We start from the raw sequence: 20,874 nt of genomic DNA on the forward strand, positions 1-20,874 counted from the left end.
GACAGTCCACAAGAACCTTGCAAAGAGTAGATAGATGAGCCAACTGAATAGGTGTTTGCTGAGCCTTCCTATCTGTCCTGCTCCAAATAACCCATCTGAGGAGTGGGGTTTTGGCAACAACCTGGTTATTTGCCTGCCTGGGAACTGGGATATCAAATGGACAAATCAAAGTTCTTTACAACAGCAAAGACAGAGAAGACAGGTCAAGCAAAGCACCACCTTCATGATCAAGTGGGTTCCATCTAATCCTCAACGTGGCCCCTAGATAAGCTACTCAGGACAACTTGGAGGACTGCTTTGGTCTAAACAAAAAAACCCTTCAGACCTACTACCCCTGATGGCTGGCAGACTCACCAAGACATGCACAGCATACCTTGGCACAGTCCCTCACACAATGCAGGCACGCAATATTTGTTGAATGAATACACGAATCTCCTTCCACCTTCTCCTGTGAGGCTCTTATCTTCTCCTATTTCTCTCAGATCAATGGATGTGTTGCCCTTTACCACATTCCCCAAGGCCTCTTTTAGCTCACAGGGACACCATATCTCTTCCTGATATCTATTCCACTCATTTATAAATCACTCTTTTGATTTTTTTTAATGTTTATTTATTTTTGACAGAGAAACAGAGGATGAGTGGGGAAGGGCAGAGAAAGAGGGAGACACAGAATCTGAAGCAGGCTCCAGGCTCTGAGCTGTCAGCATAGAGCCCAACTCGGGGCTCGAAACTCACTGACCGTGAGATCGTGACCTGAGCTGCAGTTAGACGCTCAACCGACTGAGCCACCCAGGCACCCCTATAACTCATTCTTTTAAATAATCACTGCCTTTCACTTCCTCAATTAGACCTTTGCTCACTTTCTTAGCTCATCTCATGTCTTGCTTCTCATTTTCATTATCCACTGTAATGACCTCTTGGGCACTTTTCTCACCTTTCTTAAATCCCACAGCCTACCCTATTCCTATTCCTAATCCCTATTCCTCCTTCGTGTAGGTGGTGAACTTGGTCCCCATCTTGTCTGGCCAGTCACAAAGCACTGTTAGGGGAGGACAGAATCTGAGACCTCCCTCACCACACCTTTGATATCCAACCTGAGTATGGCCCTTGTCACCACTTGGTAATTATGCTACTTATCTTTAATTCAGTTCTAACAAACTTCCGACAATGGCTTTTTAGACCACAACCCTATTTGAGGCCCCAGGTCCTTTACCCTTTGCCAACCACTAGGTGACTCCTTAGAATTTTTAAAATTAATCACGCAGGCCATAAAGAAGAGCAGTCTGTATCATTTCCTTAACAAATCTTTCTCATTGTTGATTTTTTTTTTTTTTGGTTCAGCTGACAAAGAGCTTCTAAATGGCTTTGTTTGTCTTTGTTGCCTACGTAATCTTTAGGAAACCCCTAAAAGCAGGCGGTAAGAATTCCTTCTTTTCAGAAGCTATGGGTTCAATAATTTGCCATCTTCACTACACGATCAAATTAAATGCACATGTACATCTTTTTGGCTTTGAGCATTTAGCAATTTACCATCCCTAAGACTGACCTTTTTTGTTAATTTCTAGGTTATTTTTTGAGGCCATAAACATGCTTATAATTAAAGCAGCACCTTCATTTATTGAACAGCTATATGCCAAAACTGTTCTAAGCAATTCATCAAACAACCCATGAGGTAACTGTTATTATTCTCATTTCACATATAAAAAAATAGAGGCCTAGAGAGATTAAGTTCCCCCAAATCACACTGTTTGTTATTAACAGAGAGAGAATCAGAATGTAGGCAGTGTAGTTTTGGAGCCCATACTATAAATTATTACCCTATATGCTTCTGCCTCATTAGAAAATGACTGTTTCTTTTCAGACTCCTGAGTGGCACCTCCAATGACTTAGAAAACTGAATACAGTCCAAAGAAGGGAATGTGCTTATTTAACATTGGTGGGCTCCATGCTAGCTTGACTTCCCTTTCCATTCCCTTTTAAAATATAAGTAAAACAAAGAATGTGATAAACAAGGAAGTTCTCCAGGTAACAAGCCTCCCTTAAGACTGAAGACACTCAAAGCTACAGAGCCTCCCCAAAATAAAATATTTGAGCTACTGGCAAGTTTAGCCAATCAAAATTAAGTAAGCATATTTACCTTCAATTTTTCTTTTATTTTTTAAAGTTTATTTTATTTATTTTGAGAGAGCGAGAGAGAGAGAGAAACGGGGGGGGGGGGTGTGGTGACAGCAGGGGAGAGGCAGAAAGAGAGAGAATCCTAAGCAGGCTTCACACTGTCAGCACAGAGCCCTATGTGACCTAAGATCATGACCTGAGCTGAAATCAGGAATCGGACACTTAACCGACTGAGCCTCCTGGCTCTCTACTTTTCATTTTTTAAGTAGGCTTCATACCCAGCGTGGAGCCTAACAGAGGGCTCAAACTCACAACCCTAAGATCAAGACCTGAGGCAAGATCAAGAGTCAGACACTCAGCCAACTGAGCCACCCAGATGCCCCAGCCTCTAATTTTTCTAATAAAGAACTCAGATGATGGCAGCTCATCATGTCATCAGCCTGACCTTTCAGTGAAATCTGTTGGCCTCATGTTCCCACCAGGATTGGCACCTCCCTTGATGGACTCCCCCAAAATGACAGTCTTTCTCCACAGCTGATGAATGGATAAACTCAACAGGGTGTAGCCTTTCAATGGAATAATATTCAGTCACAGAATGGAATGAAACACTGATACATGCTTCAGTGGTGGATGAACCTTGAAAACCTGATGCTGAGCAAAAAGCAACTAGACACAAAAGGTCACATATGGTGTGATTCTATCTACATGAAATGTCCAGGATAGGTTAAATCTGTAGAGACAGAAATCAGGTTAGTGGTTGCCAAGGGCTGAGCGGAAGGGGGATGAAGGAGCGACTGCTAATGGATATTGCATTTCTTTCTGGGTTGTACAAATGTGTGAGTGCACTGAAAACTACCGTACTGTGCACTTAAGAGGGGTGAATTTTATGGTATGTGGATTATATCTCAATTTAGAAAAATGACAGAAAAGGGATTCTTGCATCCTCTAAACTCCTCCACTTCCTATGGCCAATTCAGTCACTGATGAACAAATTTTTTTTTTAACTTTATTTATTTATTTTGAAAGAGAGAGAGAGAGAGACAGCACGCCAGCTAGGAAGGGGCAGAGAGAGAATTCCAAGCAGGTTTCCCACTGTTAGCTCAGAGCCCGATGCAGGGCTTGAACTCATGAACATGAGTTTATGTCTTGAGCTGAAATCAAGAGTCAGACACTTAACTGACTGAGCTCCCCAGGTGCTCCACTGATGAACATAACAGACCACTGTTTGCCATCCCTGTGCGGGTAATGAGTTACCTAAGGAATAAGACCCAATCTCCCATACATCTCATAGGCTAGAGAAAAGACAAACTAGCAAACACACAGTTGTAATTCAGTGTGGTACATGCCCTTGCAGAGTTAATGGCTCATTCACACTTAATGGGTCGGGCACTGTTCTGAGTACTTTGCATGTATTAAGTTATTCATTCCTCCTACCAGCCCAATGAAGCAGGAACTCTTACTGTCCCTAATTTAGAGATCAGGAAAGCAAGACCCAGACAGATGATGTAACATACCCATATTACCTAGGAAGCCGCAGAGTGAAGATATAGCCCTTAGCAGGCTGGCTCCAAGTCTGTGCTCTTTACTGGTACGCACCAGGGCTTAGAGACTGGCACTGGGTGTCATGCAAAGAAGAGTACCTTCACTGTGCACGGAGAGCTGTCATTTACAGTTCATATGCACTTTTGGTCCAGGATTTTCATCATTTCCTCTTAAGGGCTGGGCTACCCTAACTGTGCCCAGCATAGGTAGTCTCTTATGTGTGTAAACAAGAAAGAAAGGGAAGAAAAGGGAAGGGAGGAAATTCTTACTCTGTAAACCACAGTTCTTTCAGGCTGAGCATCATGGGGTTCACTGTGTGCAGATGTTCCTCGTTCCACTTCTTGGCATTCCTGTAGACACTGTGCCAGGGCACAGGCGCCCGGATCACTCTTTGAGGAAACATACGGGGAATATTCTCAATGAAGAGTCTTTTTCTCTCTATTGGGTCCATGAGGATGTAATCAACTATAACCAGCAGAACAAATACTTTGTTAGTAAGGCAGGCCCTGGAACACTCTGTGCTCTGAGCTGCAGCATTTAGCATGTAAATGAGCCTCTGACCGGTTACACTGATAATACCCATTATGTTGATAATCCCCTGGGTATAACTAAATTAGGGAAGCTCCACTCTGTTGGTTTGTTTTCTTTCTGAAGATATTTCAGGGAGAAGGAGGAGTGTAACTTCACAGTCTGGAGCTTAGAACCTGGGGTTGAGACCTATTAGGATATCTAGCATTATGCATGACAAGGAGCTACTATTTGATGATACCTCATTCATCATTAATTGATTTCTCACACCTAAATAGCCATACACAAAAAAATCAACATAACAGATGATACTATATACTTAGAATTGGAAATTCAGAAATCAAATATTTCACACACTAAGGAAAGAAAGATTGGTAAAAGGTTCACAGCGGAAGGGACATTTGAGCTGGAATGTGAATAACGAGTAGGCATTTGCAGACAGGATAGGAAGGAAAGAACATATAACGTCCTTTGGAAGAACCAAAGAAGTAACAGCATATAATGAAATGCAGTTCTATGACTTTCGTAAAACATGCTGAAGGATCTGGGAGTTATTTTGTAGCTGAAATATCAGATGCAAGTGGTCGAGTTTAAGGTGATAAGACTGCAGAAGTACATTGAGGCTGGAATTTAAAAGACTTTTACAGGTTTAACCTTATGAGTTTGGTTCTACCCTAGAGTGGACAAGGAGCCATTACCCTGACACCATTAGAAAGTTAATTAGGAAATTAAAAATAACTAGATAACTTGGTAAACACAGCTATTGGCCAGAGAAAATAGAAAGATGAGGAACTAATATCATTATGCCCCTTCGATGTATTTCTCACATTACTCACCATCATTAAATATTTCCCAATGACCTACTGTGTGTATAAGACATGGGCCTAAGGAATGAAGGGGAGCTAGGATCAATAATATGTCCTTCACGGTCAAAGAACTGACAGTCTAATAAGGGAGCCAAGACCCACGAGAAATGAAAAGACAATGCCAGTGTGAAATGACAGAGGAGAAATAATGGCCCAGAGATGGTCCAAAGTAGGGTGAGTTAAAAGTAGAGATAAGAAGTGCTGTGCATGCAGAGGGTGGAGGGACCACTGTGGGGTACAGAGAGCTAAAAGTACTTAAGAGGCAGGTCTTGAGCTAGATTTTAAAACTTAGGTAAACCCTTGCTAGTCCTAGTGTTGCCCAGAGGTGAGCAAGCATCCATATCTCCTGGTAGCTTGTTAGAAATGCAGACTCTCAGGCCCTACCCCAGATCTACCGAATCGGAATCTGCTTTTTGAGAGAGAGAGAGAGAGAGAGAGAGAGAGAGAGAGAGAGAGAGATCGAGCGCACGAGCAAGTGCAAGCGGGGGAGGGGCAGAGAGAGCTGGAGACACAGAATCCAAAGTAGGCTCCAGGCTATGAGCTGTCAGCATAGAGCCTGATGTAGGGCTTGAACTCACAAACTGTGAGATCATGACCTGAGCTGAAATTGGATGCTTAACCAACTGAGCCACTCAGGCGCCCCCCGGAATCTGCATTTTTTATAAGATTCCCAGGTTATGTGGGTGCCCATCAAAGTACAGGAAGTGCTAGTGTAGACCTTAGTGATGGGGGGAGAGCATCTGAATGAAAAGGAGGAACCAGAAGGTGGACTGATAAAGACAGTGCCCTCCACATGGGAGCCCCTTGAACCACTTATACCCAACCTTACCAATGCTTTTCATGATGCTACTATAGTAGTCATTTTCCTTCTCCTTCACCAGGATGATCATCAGGGGTGCCAGGAAGGGACTTGTCAGCAGTGTGTTAGAAATCAGCTTTGAAATCCGAAACATCACTTCATCCTCCTCAGGGGCAATCATATCTTTTCGGATGCCATTGGTCAAATAGTAATAGTATCTCTTCCATAAACAAACCACCAGCAAGACAATGATAGTGATTGGTTAACTGTGCCCACCTGCCCACACCCATCAGCCTCCAAGGGGCCCTGTTCACACAGCACCCATCTCCACCCTTCACTTGCTACAATCGGGTTTTCTGGGACCATCACCACACACTCTCTGCAGTGTGATGGCGGGCAAATTTTTCCATGACTCTGGAGGACTGACCCAGAGCCAGAAATTTCAGTGGGTTATAAGGAAGGACTTGTCAAAAGCCATGCAGAGAGGAACAGTGGAATGACTACTGAGGCCAGGACAGAGGCAGCCCATCGGTGAACTTTAAGAACATAATGAGCTCCTCAAATGGACCAGATAATTCACCGTCCTCAACAACAATGGTGGTCTACAAAGGACTTTGATCCTGTGGCTTGTAACAGCCAGTGAGGGGAAATTCCCCAAGTCCAAGTGAAACTTACAATAGTTCTGATCAAACCATGGGCTTCTGAGTTTAGGAAAGCAATACAAACACACAAACTAAACAAAAATAGTCAATGTGGTGGCGCCTGGGTGGCTCAGTCAGTTGAGCGTACAACTTTGGCTCAGGTCATGATCTCACAGCTCGTGAGTTTGAGCCCCACGTGGGGCTCTGTGCTGACAGACTGGAGCCTGGAGCCTGCTTCGGATTCTGTGTCTCCCTCTCTCTCTGCCCCTAACCCACTCGCATTCTGTCTCTGTCTCTCTCAAAAATAAATAAACATTAAAAAAAATTTTTTTTAAATGGCCAATGTGATCTGGTTGATTTCAGGAAGTTTTGTTCGTTTAGGGCTCTAAGCTGCCAGATGGCTGAATAGCTCTAGAAACAAATACTTTAAGATGGGTGAGAAGCACAAAGTGTAGGAAATCAGTTTTGAGCTTTTGTGACAACTGTCTGTAGTCAGAAGAGGCTGAGCTCACCTTCCTCCAACCTTAATGGAAGCTGCTTATAGAGAAGAAACTTCCAAATACAGGATGCATTGGGATATACCTATACTTTTAGTATTTTAGTATAATTTTTAAAATTATTTATTGTATATCTGAAATTCCAATTTAACTGGGTGTCCTGTTTTTTATTTTTCAAAATTTTGCAACCCTAGCTTATGGGTCACCATTTTGCAACCATTGTTTTTTTTTTTTTTAAGTTTATTTATTTATTTTGAGAGACAGAGAGAGAGCATGGGGGGCAGAAACGGAGGGAGGGAAAGAATCCTAAGCAGGCTCCCTGCTGTCAGTGGAGACCCCAACGTGGGGCCTGATCTCATGGTTCATGAGATCATGACCTGAACTAAATCAAGAGTCAAATGCTTAACTGACTGAGCAACCTAGGTGTCCCACAACCTATGTTCTATAAGGACTCAAAGGTTTCTAAGACCTACTAAAACAATTCACACAGACACACACACACACACACACACACACACACACACACACACAAATACACACATACCCTTATTCAGTAGTCTGTCATGGGGTCTGGACTTTGATATTTTTAAAACATTCCCTGGGTGATTCTGCTATTCTCCCTGAGTTTAGAATCCCTGAGCTGTCAAGAATAATTCTTAGCAAACTGAGAGAAAGGAAGCAACAAGAACATACCTCTAAGTCTGATTCAGATGGTTGGGTTTCTTTACCTTCTATTTCCATCTCCTGCTGTAACATCACACCAATCTGTTCTTCTGGACTCATTGGTCTGCTTCCTGGCAGGGTCAAAGATGTCACTGCCTCCTTCTTTATGGATGATAAGGCTGAGATATTGTGGGCCAGCTTGGTCCTGAAAAGTAGACACATCTTTGGTTCTCTGCAGAGGTGCTCTGTGTCAGGCCTACTGTCTCCAAGCTGCTGAGTGTCGTTCTGCAATGGAAACCCCTCTCCTCTGTGTCATCTAACAGTATGGATGTGCACTGCAGTGACAGCCTCTAACCGTGGAACATCCATAGGTATGCTAGCATTGGTTTTGCTCAGGTGGTAAATTTATTTTTTTTTATTTTCATTTTTTACTTAAAATTTTTTTTAATGTTTATTCCTTTTTGAGACAAAGAGAGAGACAAAGTGCAAGTGGTGGGGTGGCGGGCGGGCAGAGAGAGAGTGAGAGACACAATCTGAAGCAGGCTCCGAGGCTCCAGCACAGAGCTTGATGCCAGAGCTCAAACCCATGAAGTGCAAGATCATGACCTGAGCCAAAGTCAGACACTCAACCGACTGAGCCACCCAGGCACCCTCCTTTTTTAATTTTAGAGAGAGAGAGAGAGAGAGAGAGAGTTCGGGAGATGGGTAGAGGGAGAGAGTGAGAGAATCTTCAGCAGGCTCCATGCTCAGCACAGAGCCTGATGCAGGGCTCAATTCCAGGACCCTGGGATCATGACCTGAGCTGAAAACAAGAGTTGGCAACCAATGAGCCACTCAGGTGCCTCTGCTCAGTTGGTTACTTTAGTTTTATTTAGAGCCTTAAAAAACTGGGTTAAAACAGAGCGCGTGGATGGCTCAGTGGGTTGAGTAACCGACTTCAGCTTTGATCATGATCTCATGGTTCATGAGTTCGAGACCCACATTAGGCTGTGTTGACAGTTCAGAGCCTGGAGCCTGCTTTGGATTCTGTGTCTCTGTCTCTGCCCCTCTCCTGCTTGTGTTCTGTCTCTCTCTCTGTCTCTCTCTCAAAAGTAAATAAACATTTTAAAAAATTGAGTTAAGAGCACTGGTGGAAAAACACATGAGTTACTTGGAGTCTGGGAATGCTTTGAAGTCAAGAAGCAGAGCATGGTTAATGAGACCACAGCCTTCTTCAGTTCAGCCAGGTGTCCTACAATCTCCTGCACCCACAGGGATACTTACCTGGTGGGATTCTCTTTGTCTCTAGAGGAGAACTTTCTTTTCTTCTTGTTGGGTTCTGATGAGCAGTTAGTTGCTAGAAGAGTGGAGAAGAAACACATTAGGGTCATCCTCTGTCCACAGGACAGTCCCAGAGCATACTAAGGGGAGTAGACTCGGTGCAATGGGGATAAGGCAGGAGATGGGCCGCCTGGTTCTACATGCACCACTGATCACCTGTGTGACTCTGAAGCAGTGACTTCATCACTCCAGGCCTCAGTTTCCCCAACTGTGAAATGGGAATGCACATACCTTCTATTCACCCATACAATTGTCAAGTATTAATATCAGTCCTACTCGATTCACTCCCTAATCCTGTATGCCCTATTTTCTAAACGTTGGAAATTACTGTTTAATATTTCTAAGTAGGTGAAGACTTTTACACTTGGCATATTTATTTTAAAGGAAATATATGATTATCACAAATAGAAAAACCAGTATCATGCACAATACAAGGTAACTACAAATGAATTCAATAGTTGATATAAAACTAGATTATAAAGCTTTAACTAGATACTGTTACTTAAGTCTCCAGCCTAAAGGAATTAACAAGTAACAGAGAAGTGTTGAAGACATAATACTAAATTGACATTTTGAGAGGCTCCTGGGTGGTTCAGTTGGTTAAGCGTCTGACTCTTGATTTTGGCTCAGGTCACGATCTCACAGTTCATGAGATCAAGCCCCACCTCATGACCCACGTCAGGCTCCGAGCTGGCAGCACAGAGCCTGCTTGGGATCCTCTCTCTCCATCTCTCTCTGCTCCTCATCCTGCTCATGCTCTTTCTCTCAAAATAAATAAATGATCTAGGTTCACAGCACAAATCCAGGACTGAAGCAAGGCTGCCCTATCCATGAAGACAGACTGTCCTATCCATGAAGACAGCACTGTCATGCAGATAAAGCACAAGGATCCTCAATTCTTATGTTGGCCAGAGATAACAGAGACAGCCCAATAATGAGGCCAAGTTTCACGCAGCCTCAGTGACCACATCTACAAGATCTCCAAATATCACCTAGGATGGGAGTCCCAAGCCACCAATATAAGGTCTGGTACTAATTTGGGGTCCTAAGAGGCCAGATGAAGGCATAAGAATAAAAACGTTAGATTAAGAAGTATGTGTCAAAAAGGTACACTGATTACATTTCTAAGTGAAAACAATCAAAATTAATCTATGGTGACAAAAATCAGAAAGCAACTACCCTAGAGTGGGATGGTTTATGGGTAGGGAAGAGAACTCACTGGAAATAAGCACAATAGAGCTTTCTCTAGGGATGGAAATGCCCTATATCCTGTTTGGGTGGTGGCTACATGGTATAAACAATGGTCAATGCTCACTGAACTGAACACTTGAGATCTATGCATCTTATTGTATGTAAATCATACCTCAATAAAAACAATGAGGGGGGTGGGATGCAAGTCACAAGAAGGGAAAAAACTCTCAACAGAAGCCTGCAAATTAAAATCCCAGACCAGACCATATGAGAAAAACCAATAGTAAGAAAGACAGTTAATTGACTCAACAAGCAAGGGATAATTCTGCAAAGTAAAAATAATACAGCAATCAAACATTGCTCCAAAATAAATGTTTAAGATCTTCCCAGGAATATTGAAAGAGCTAAGCCTATAAGAGTAAAATAACAAATTGGCAGGTAGAATCAATTACAAAATCTGAAAATGAGGGGCACTTGTGTGGTTCAGTTGATTAAGCATCTGACTCTTGATTTCATGAGGTCATTGTCACTCTTGACTCTGACTTCTTGATTTCATGAGGTCATTGTCTCATGGTTCATAGGATCAAGCTCCGTGCAGGGCTCCACACTGACAGCATACAAAGCCTGCTTGCGATTCTCTTTCTTTCTCTGTCTCTGCCCTTCCCGTGCTTGCACCCACACTCTCTAATATAAATGAACTTAAAAAAACTTTTTTAATTAAAAAAAAAGAAAATCTGAAAATGAAAAGATTTTGTCATGAAAGTAAAAAAAGTTCATTAGACATGATAAACTCAAGGCTCAACACAGTTGAGCAAATTAGTGAATCAGAAGATACATCTGAGGAACTTACCCAGACCCAGCACAGAGAGAAAAATGAAAAATATGAAAATGAGTTTGAGACAGAGGGCAGACTGAGAGGCTCCAACACACATGTAACAAAAATTACTGAAGGATAAGCAGACTTATGTGTGCCCAGCAGGATTAAATAAATTAATACATATAAAGTACTGTGGTAAACAGCTTCCAAGATGGCCCCCAATGATCCCCACCTCCTGGCATCATGGTCTTGTGCAATCCCTGTGCGTGCAGGCTAGACCTGGTGACTCACTTCTAACAAACAGAATACAGCAAAAGTGATAGGCTGTCACTTCCAAAATTAAATTCCAAAAAGAGTGTGGTTTCTGTTTTTTTGGCTCTCTTCTGTCTCTTGCTCCCTCCCCTGTTCCCTATGAGGGAAGCCAGAAGCCATAATGTGAACTGCCCTATGGAAAGACCCATGTGGCAGGAAACTGATGTCTATGACCAACAGCCAGCAAAAACCTGAGGAAATGAATGAGCTTGGGAGAGGATCCTTCCTTAAGTGCCCTTAGAGGACTGTGGGGCTAGCTGATACCTTGATTGCATGCTTGTGAGAGACTCTGAGGCAGAACTGTTCGGTTAAGCCATGCTCAGATTCTTGATCCATAGAAACTATGAGATAATAAGTGGTGGTTGTTTTATTTTTTTTTATTTTTTTTATTTCATAATCAATTTTTATTGATCAGTAAATCTTTTATCTCCACCTTCAAGATACTTTGGAATTTGATGAATTCTCATAAGCTCTCTTGCTACCACTTAGTCCAAATCATGGTTATCTACTAGACAAATGACTGACTGCATTTGTTCTTTAACTGATCCTTTTTGCTTCCATTGTTGCAAGTATCCCCTCTCAAACACATGTGGCCAGAGGAATCTTTTCAAAGGGCAACTCTTACCTTCCGTGCTTAATACTTTTCATTAGCTTCTCCTTTCACTTAGAAGCAATTAAAATACTTATTTGGTCTGACAAATTCCTACATATACTATAGAATGCTGATTGGATTTTATTTTATTTTTTTTGTTGTTGTTGTTGTTGTTGTTTTATTTTATTTATTTATTTTTTTATATATATGAAATTTATTGACAAATTGGTTTCCATACAACACCCAGTGCTCATCCCAAAAGGTGCCCTCCTCAATACCCATCACCCACCCTCCCTTCCCTCCCACCCCCCATCAACCCTCAGTTTGTTCTCAGTTTTTAAGAGTCTCTTATGCTTTGGCTCTCTCCCACTCTAACGTCTTTTTTTTTTCCTTCCCCTCCCCCATGGGTTCCTGTTGAGTTTCTCAGGATCCACATAAGTGGTAGTTGTTTTAAACCATTAAGTTTTGGGAATAATTTGTTATTCAGGATTCAATAACACAAGTACGCAGAAAAGTGTTCGGCGTGTGGTAAATGTAAGGGACATGGCATACAGTAAATGTAATGCTAGATATTACAATCATTCCCATTTCATAGATGAAAAGACTGAGACCCTATGAGGTTATCCAAGGTTAGCTTCAGCAAGCAATGGAGCCAGAACTAGAACCCACGACTAAAAATCTCACTGCAAAGCCCCATTTGGATCGGTATGGCACACTGCTACAATTACCTAATGGCAGCCCCTTTCTGGTCCTTTCCCTGGGAACATTGATAGTGACTGGCTGGTAAACCTTCAGCAGGTCCTTCAGCTTCAGGTCCTGGGCCATCAAGGAGTAGTTGTTGGCAATGGAGTCGCTGGGTCCACGGTAGTGGTGCTGCTCTTTGAAGGGTGCAGCCAGGGTCCACGATGTACGTTGCATCAAGGGGGGATAAAAGCTGTGCGACATGATGGTCTACAAGGAAAGAAATGCAGAGTATGACGAGGTGAAGGACATCTCTTGGAGGAGCTTAAGGTCCACTCACATGGAGACTCAAGAGAGTCCTGCATGCCCTACGCTGTTTCTACTTCCTGCAAACTCAGCCATATGCTTCCTGGATGTTCACCAATTGCACTTCTCCAACCACCATGAGCATGATTTCTGATGTCAAGGACAAAAGCTGGCTTTCAATAAGCAGTATGTTTGTGCATCAGGTGATTTACTTCTATTGTCTTTATTCTTTATGGACATGGCTGTAAAGTAGAAATAATCATCCTTATATTTTTCACAACCGAAGATGCAGAAGTTCAGAAAGTCTCAATAATACAGCAGGGAAGTGATAAGGCTGGATCCTAACTCACCTTTGTACTACTAGATAGCTCTTTCTCCCCACACTACCATAGCCTTTTCTGGTGGCAGAAGTGACCAAAGCCATTGATCCCACTCGTCAAGCCTAGCTGTTTGTCTCCCACTAATATCAGTAGAATAGCAGCAGCCCAGTGAACATACCTGGTAGAGCGCAGATGGTTCCTCATTAGCAGAAGTAGGCAGAGGGGGCAGCTCTGGCCGCATCTGGGAGTGGCTCATGTGATGTATTGAGTCACTTTCAGGGATCTGTGGGAAATGGGAACAAAGCCGCTCTTCAGGAATCGGGAAAGATTTCCAAGCCTCTAGGTTGGCAAGGAGTAAAAAGATCCCTAAGATAAGTTTTAGGGACAGAGTTATGCCCACTAAACACCTTCTCACCCCCATCCATAGTGTAGGTTTCATTTTTAAATCAGTGATGTCTCTCCTCCAGCGTCTTCTCCTTGGCTACCCCTCAATGAGCAAATTTAGGGTAATATTTTTCCCCTGGGAAGACCCCAAATTCTGAGGGAAGTTACCCTATCCTGGGTTGTGATTAAAGGGGTTAACTTTAAACAAAAAATAGACCCTTGCACTTCACAAAAACACAATTCCAAATAGAAATTTGCTTATGTGGTGGCATTGTACTTTGTGTGTTTAACACACACATGAGCAACTCTCTGTTCTGCCTGCTTTGAAAAATAAAAAGAGTCACTTAAATAGTATGGGTGTCTGAGTCCACCATTCCATTCAGTGAGGGTGCACTTAGGGGTGAGCCTCAGGTAGGGGTGAACCTGCGGCTCCCATGGCCACTCTCAGTTCCCAAGTACCTCTTCTGAGCAGAGCTGAAAGTGACAGCAGTATTGAACAATTCTGTGTGTGTTTCTATCCTAGGACCCAGCCTCTATGTGCACGACAACTACTTATCTGGGGCTGTGACAGAGAAGGTACAATTTGTTCCAAAACTAAAGGAAAACTGTGGGTTGTACTGAGACATGTTGCTGTATAGCATTTTAAAGATGGTTTAAGGGGCTTTCAAGGGCAATTTTGGCTCTCCATGATTTTTCACCTAAGGCAATGACCTTGGACTAAACTGTGTAAGACGAGACATTACTGGATTCATTTGATTTACTTGAATCAGCAAATTATGTCATGCAGGGGAACTGGCAGGGGGTAGCAGATAGGGGGTATATGAATCGGATGTCAGCCACCCTCACGCCCTAACCAACTGCTCACTGATGACTCAACCTCATAAAATAACAATAATACCACTATAATTATTCCAAATTATTATGTGCTAGGCACTGTACAACCTTATGAGAGGTTTTTTTTTCCTTATAGGAGTTTTTGATAACCATGTTTGACATGAAGAAACTAAAGCCCAGAGAATATAAGTAATGCATCCTGGCCACACACAGGTGCTTTTAAATACACGTGACTCTGCGGGCATTTGGGTGGCTCAGTTGGTTAGGTGTTTGACTTTGGTTCAGGTCATGATCTCCCATTTTGTGAGTTCAAGCCCTGCATCAGGCTCTGTGCTCACAGCTCAGAGCCTGGAGCCTGATTCAGATTCTGTATCTCCCTTTCTCTTTGCCCCTACCCTGATCACGCTGTGTGTGTTTCTCTCTCTCTCTCTCTCTCTCTCTCTCTCTCTCAAAAATAAATAAACATTAAAAAAAATTTAAATACACATGACTCTGCATCCCAACACATTGGAAACAGCGAGTACTGATAACACGGCAAATTACTTTAGGAAGGTGTTGATCTTAAAATTCAACAAAAACATGCAAACCCATAAATAAAGATGCACACCAAGCCTGAGATCTTTAAAAAACATACAACAGGCCCACTGGTCTAATGGCCTAATCTAGTTATTGTAAAAAATTGTGGCACATCACACTCACCAATAGAACTTTATTAAAAATAGGGATGCTTGGGCTCCAACTTAAACGGGAGGAGTTTGAGACCTGCAGACTTTGCTGTTTTTAGAGAACTCAGTTTGTTGAGTTAAATAACCGTGCCTATCTCTCTCTCTTTTTTTTTTTCAATGTTTATTTATTTTTGAGAGAGACAGAATGCAAGTCTGGGGATTTGCTCCCAGGGAGGAGCAGAAACAGAGAGCGAGAGACACAGAATAGGAAACAGGCTCCAGGCTCTGAGTGGTCAGCCCAGAGCCTGAGGTGGGGATTGAACCCACAAACCACAAGATCATGACCCAAGCCAAAGTCAGACGTTTAACCAACTGAGCCACCCAGGCGCCCCTCTCTGTTCTTGACCTCAGTTTCAAGGACCTAAGAATTGATCAATTATCTCCAAGATGATTTTTCGGTACTGAAATTAGTATCAGATTTGCACCAATCAGGTGAACAAAAGGATAGAACTCCAGCATCAGCCTGAAAGGAACCTGGTCATCCAAAGTGGGTACCACACCATCTGAGGTCGATTCTGGCAGTGGTACTTTCAGCGCTATGAAGTAATTCGTGATTTCCATCAGGATCCCAGATGTACAGCATATAATGATTGATAAGTTCTGGCTGCCTGTTTTTGTTTTTTGTTTTTTTGTCTTTGCAAGCAAGAAAGTTTTATGGTCACTGGAAATCTTTCCCTTGGCCTAGCTTTTAAATATGTTTCAAATAAAAATCTTCATTAAAAGAGCAACAAGCAAACACCACAAATTTCAGACATCTTGAGTAAGTTACAACAAAAATGGAAATGAGTAGTTAAACCAAAAAACCTTGAACTTTTACAGTCAAGTAGGACGTTAACATTAGTCAGGAGGTGTCTTGCTTCTGCTCGTGGCTGGGGTAAACCTGATGTCATCTCTGACACCAATTGGGAAGTTATTCTCCCTACCAAAATTAGTAGGGCACAGCCCTAGTGGACAAAATCAGCTCTTCTCCAATTTCAGTCCGTGCTATACAGTCACCTGATTCCACCCAGTCCCTGGCTCCAGGAAGCACATGTGACATAGGTCAGGCTAATCAGGGTTCTCCACCCTCCTAGACACAGTGCTTGGCTCAGGGACAGGCATGTGACCTAAGCTGGGCTCATTAGTCTTTCCTGACAGTTTCACTAGACCTATTGAGAAAGACGCACTCTCAATAAACATCTTTGCCTTATGTGGAAACAAAGCTTTCATTAGAATACAGCCAACATAGAAGCAAGACTCCCAGAAGGCAAAAGATAGACTCCCAGTGACTTCGGCTGGACTCCTGGATCCCATTTGGACTTCTTGGTTACTTGAGCCCAGAGATTCCCTTTTGGGCTTGAGCTAAATTATATTTATGCTCCTTCATACTGAGAGATGTTCATCCAAGGGGCAGACACAGAGGCAGCTGAATCATCATACAAAGACATAAGCCATTCTTGGGAAAATAAAGAAACTGAAACATTTTGCAAAAAGCAAGCCAATATTAAGAATTTTACAGCATATAATAGAAGCAGAACCTTTGGAGAACAAGTTAAAAATTTGAGCTTGTTCATAGGCACAGACTAAGACTTAGACACACAGAGCCAGAAATACGGAGAGCAGAAAACATCTCAGTGCATGGGACAGGGATACATGGAACACACACAGGATCACCAGATCTAGAAATCAATTCCAGAACAGAACATGACCATACCTAAGAATGCTCTGTGGCATCTTGAAGGAAAAAGAGATTGATTTTTGTAAGAATCACCTTCATTTCATAAAGTTTCAATTTAAAATGCTCCTCTGGTTTGGGGTGCCTGGGTAGCTCAGTCAGTTAAGCTCAGATCATGATCTCACCACTTGTGAGTTCAAGGCCTGCGTCGGGCTCTGTGCTGACAGCTCAGAGCCTAGAGCCTGCTTTGGGTTGTGTCTCTCTCTTTCTCTTTCTCTTTCTCTCTACCCCTTACTTGTTCATGCTCTGTCTCTCTCTCTCTCTCAAAAAACAAATAAACATGAAAATGCTCCTCTGGGCACTTTAGGGTATGGCAACCTAATGGATCTTGGCTTTGAACACCAAGATTCTGACATCTAGATGGGGTAACACTATTACTTTCAGATGGATGATTTCTGACTACACATCATGTTTGCATGTTCTTCTTGGAGGCCGATCTCAAAAGCTCACCTGCTACAGCAGAATCACTCAATTCTTAGTTAAAAATACAGATTCCGGGACCCCATTCAAGTCTTCTGGATCAGAACCTTTGGGAGTGAGGCCAAGTCTCTGTTTTCAAGATGCTCTCTAGGATATTCTGATGTACATCTGGGAACTGTTGGATGGAATATATGGTCTAAAGGCCTCAGGAAGGGAAGGGAAAGGAACAACAGGTATCTATTCCTGAAGTTTTCACAGCAAAACCTGAGGCTTTTAGTCCAAAAGCCTAATTCAGCAAAAAGCATATTTCAAAGGACAAAGCATAAAAATGTTAACACCGTTGCTCAGTCAAGGGGATCTAACATGGCAATTAGTCTATGATTGAAACATCCCCTTCCTGCTCACTCCCAAATTCCCTACATGTTGAAAATACAGGTTTAAAAGAAAAAAAGAAATACACCTTAAAATTCACACCTACCTTCTGAGATGAGCAATCCACGTCATTCATGTTGTCCATTTTAGTTGGGTCTATTACAAAATGAATAAAGAGCTCTCAGTTTCTCTAGGGATGATCCTCTCGTACCAGTGGCTCTGAAATTCACACTTGCTTATAGCATAGTGAGGTGACACAGAAAATGGAACTTTCTAAGTGTTCTGAAAGCTCTGTTCACAGAGCTGTCTCTCTGAGGTCATAGACTTTGGCCCCCTGAGGAGTTCTCTGGTAGAAGAAGAAAGAAAGAGAAGCTAGAGAATGAAGAAGGGAGAGCATTGGGGTTCTGCAGGGCTTTTCTGCTGTGGTTGCAATGCCTTCTGCTCTGGCCGCTCTTCCCTTCCACTGAGCAGCTCCTCTCTTAGAACTTTTCCAGGAACACACCGAGTTCACTGTAGAGGAAAAATGGAAGCAGAGTTACATGTTAATACAGATAAGAGGGAAGAAACACCTCCACTAAACAATACCCTAGCAACCTGAACTCTTCTCTCTCCTCTTCTCTGGGCTGTTTTAACATTGGAGGTGCCTGCACCCAGGCCTTGGGGCCGGTAACCAGGCTTCAGCGTCTGTTGCTAAGGAAGGAGGGGCCTCAGCTGTGCCCAGATACAAGACTGGGCTTGACTCAGCTGGTGTCTCCCTTTGCTGGAGGCCTGGCTGGGCAGCAGAAATTGGTGGTGACAGAAGGGAAGATGGGAGGGTGTTTAGCAAAGATCCGGGAATGTAGAGATGAGTGGCAATAAAAGACTATGCCTCTGGTAAAGTCTAAATGCCTATAGCATGGTGGTTAAATTCTCAGGCTGGACCCAGCTGGGTTCAGATCCTGCCCTTCCCGTTAATTAGCTTTGTGGCTTGATGAAATTGCTTAAGCTCTCTAAATGTCCTTCTTAAATGTAAAATGGCAACAAACATGAGTACCTACCTCACAGGGTAGGTTGGAAGGTTTAATGAGATAATGTCTGTAAAGCAATCTGCACAGAGCAGGAGGATGACCAACTCATCCCAGTTTGCCTGTGACTTTCTGGGTTTTAACACTCCAAATCCTGTATCCGGGGAACCCCCGCAGTCCTAGGCAGTGGGATGGTTTGGTCACCTGATATAGGAGGCACTCTATAGATGTTGTGACTAACATAATTCTTTCTTTTTTTTTAATATAATTCTTATTATAAACACAGAAACACACATACACATACTCACACACATGTATACTTGTGTACACAGGTTACAGTATTAGCTGCTGTCCAAACATTCAAAGCACACATTATTTGGTCGCTTGAGTTCCCTCAAAACCAAGTTAGACTTATTGAGCTCTTTTGGGGTGCCATGCTTGCATATCTGTTATTTCATTCAATTTTCCCCAAAATGCCATGTTGTTCCCATTTTATGGAGGAGAAAACCAAAACTGAGAAAAATACATAACTTTCCCAAATTGATGCAACTCATAAGAGCTAATAGAAGTTGAAGCCTGTCCTTATGACTCCAGAGTCCATTGCTCTTTCCACAAAGGACCTATCCAGAAAACAAACATTTCTGAGATCCTACCAGCACAGCACCAAGTACTTCTGTTTCTCCTTTTTCTTACTTTTTTATTTTTTAAGTTTATTTATTTTTATTTTGAGAGAGGCAGAGTGCATGAGCAGGGGAGGGGCAGAGAGGGGGAGAGAGAGACTCCCAAACAGGCTCTGTACTGTCAGCCCTGATCCAAGATCAAGAGTCAGATGTTTAACCAACTAAGCCACCCAGGCACCCCTCTCCATACTTTGAAAATAACCTTGTGCTTCCCCATCTCTTTTATTTCTACTCTCTACCATCAGACATATATGGAGAGTCCGCTTTTAGGCAAACAATCTTGAGCAATGGAATGTAGAAAGGGCTCACAGTGACCTCCTGGCTGAATATAGACAAGACCATCAGGGGATTCACCTCAAAACATCCATAGGCCCTAACTAACCAATGGGCTACTTACAACCAGGCACAGTTACCATAAAGTCTCCCTTTTTTCCATACATCCCCATTCCTCCTCACATTTCCCTTTTAAAAATAGCCCCCACCCACTGCCTCTCCTTTGCTGTCCTGCCCCTCCCAACCTCCCTTGAGGTGTATTTGGTAAACTTCTAGCTTCCTTGTTCTGCCTCAGGTGAATCCTTCACTGCCCTTGCCACTGTTTTCCACCTGATCGTTACCCCACAACTGGGGGCCCCCATCTTCTGGACAGACACGACATTTAGATAACACAATATATACAATTTCAAATAGTATCTGGAATAAATGAACTAGTGACAGGGTTTGAAACTTTGGTTTAGACAGAAATGGGGTTATTACTAGGCCTCCTATAATGGGGCACGAAACCCAATGTCACACAAAAACCAGCGGCTGTAGCCCAACAAAGTGAAACAGTAGAAAGAGACTGGTATGGTGCTAATGAGCCCCATGATCCTGTGGGTGAGGAGGAGACATGCTTCCATCTGAAAGTTAGTGAACTCTAAGTCTACCTGTGTTCAAAAACATCAAAACAATGATTATGACTTCCATGTATTGAGTTATACTATCTGCTAGCACTGTGCTAAGCATCATCTTTCCAAATCTTCTCAACAACCCAGAAAATAAATACAACTATTATCCCAACTTTTATGGCTGAGGAAACAGACACAGGCAGGTTAAATCACTCAGCTAGGTTAGTGGCAAAGTTGGGACTTGAACCTGACTATGGAATCTGTTCCCTAGCTTTAACCAAAAACCTACGTGTGGTCTGTTACGTAGAAAATAAATAAATAGGGTGCCTGGGTAGCTCAGTCGGTTAAGTGTCTGACTTCAGCTGAGGTCATGATCTCACTGTTCAGTTCCTGAGTTTGGGTCCCAGGTCAGACACTGTGCTGCCAGCTCAGAGCCTGGAGCCTGCTTCAGATTGTGTGTCTCCCTCTCTCTCTCTGTCTCTCCCCTGCTCATGCTGTTTCTCTCTCTCTCAAAAATAAACATTTAAAAATTAAAAAAAAATAAATAAAATATCTACTAAGGAGAATGAAAATGCCACCTCCCCCCAACACACTCCCCAGCCACCTCATCTGCACCAGAATTGTCTGACTTAATCTTCTGTCTGATAAGTCCCAAGAGGGATGCAGG

The 20,874-nt window shown here is 42.8% G+C and overlaps 1 protein-coding gene across 1 annotated transcript in view; it reads right to left on the bottom strand.

Moving 5' to 3' along the window:
• Positions 1-18,213, bottom strand: part of DNAH3 (dynein axonemal heavy chain 3) — a 166,877-nt gene extending 148,664 nt beyond the window's left edge. Inside the window, 7 exon segments of the mRNA XM_032591638.1 lie at positions 3,927-4,122; positions 5,881-6,070; positions 7,682-7,856; positions 8,915-8,987; positions 12,612-12,834; positions 13,369-13,473; positions 17,746-18,213. Coding sequence (XP_032447529.1) covers positions 3,927-4,122; positions 5,881-6,070; positions 7,682-7,856; positions 8,915-8,987; positions 12,612-12,834; positions 13,369-13,473; positions 17,746-17,784 — 1,001 coding nt within the window. The 5' untranslated portion in view covers positions 17,785-18,213.
• Between the last annotated feature and the right edge of the window lie 2,661 nt (positions 18,214-20,874).

Source organism: Lynx canadensis, chromosome E3, assembly GCF_007474595.2.
Source record: "Lynx canadensis isolate LIC74 chromosome E3, mLynCan4.pri.v2, whole genome shotgun sequence".
NCBI lineage: Eukaryota > Metazoa > Chordata > Mammalia > Carnivora > Felidae > Lynx > Lynx canadensis.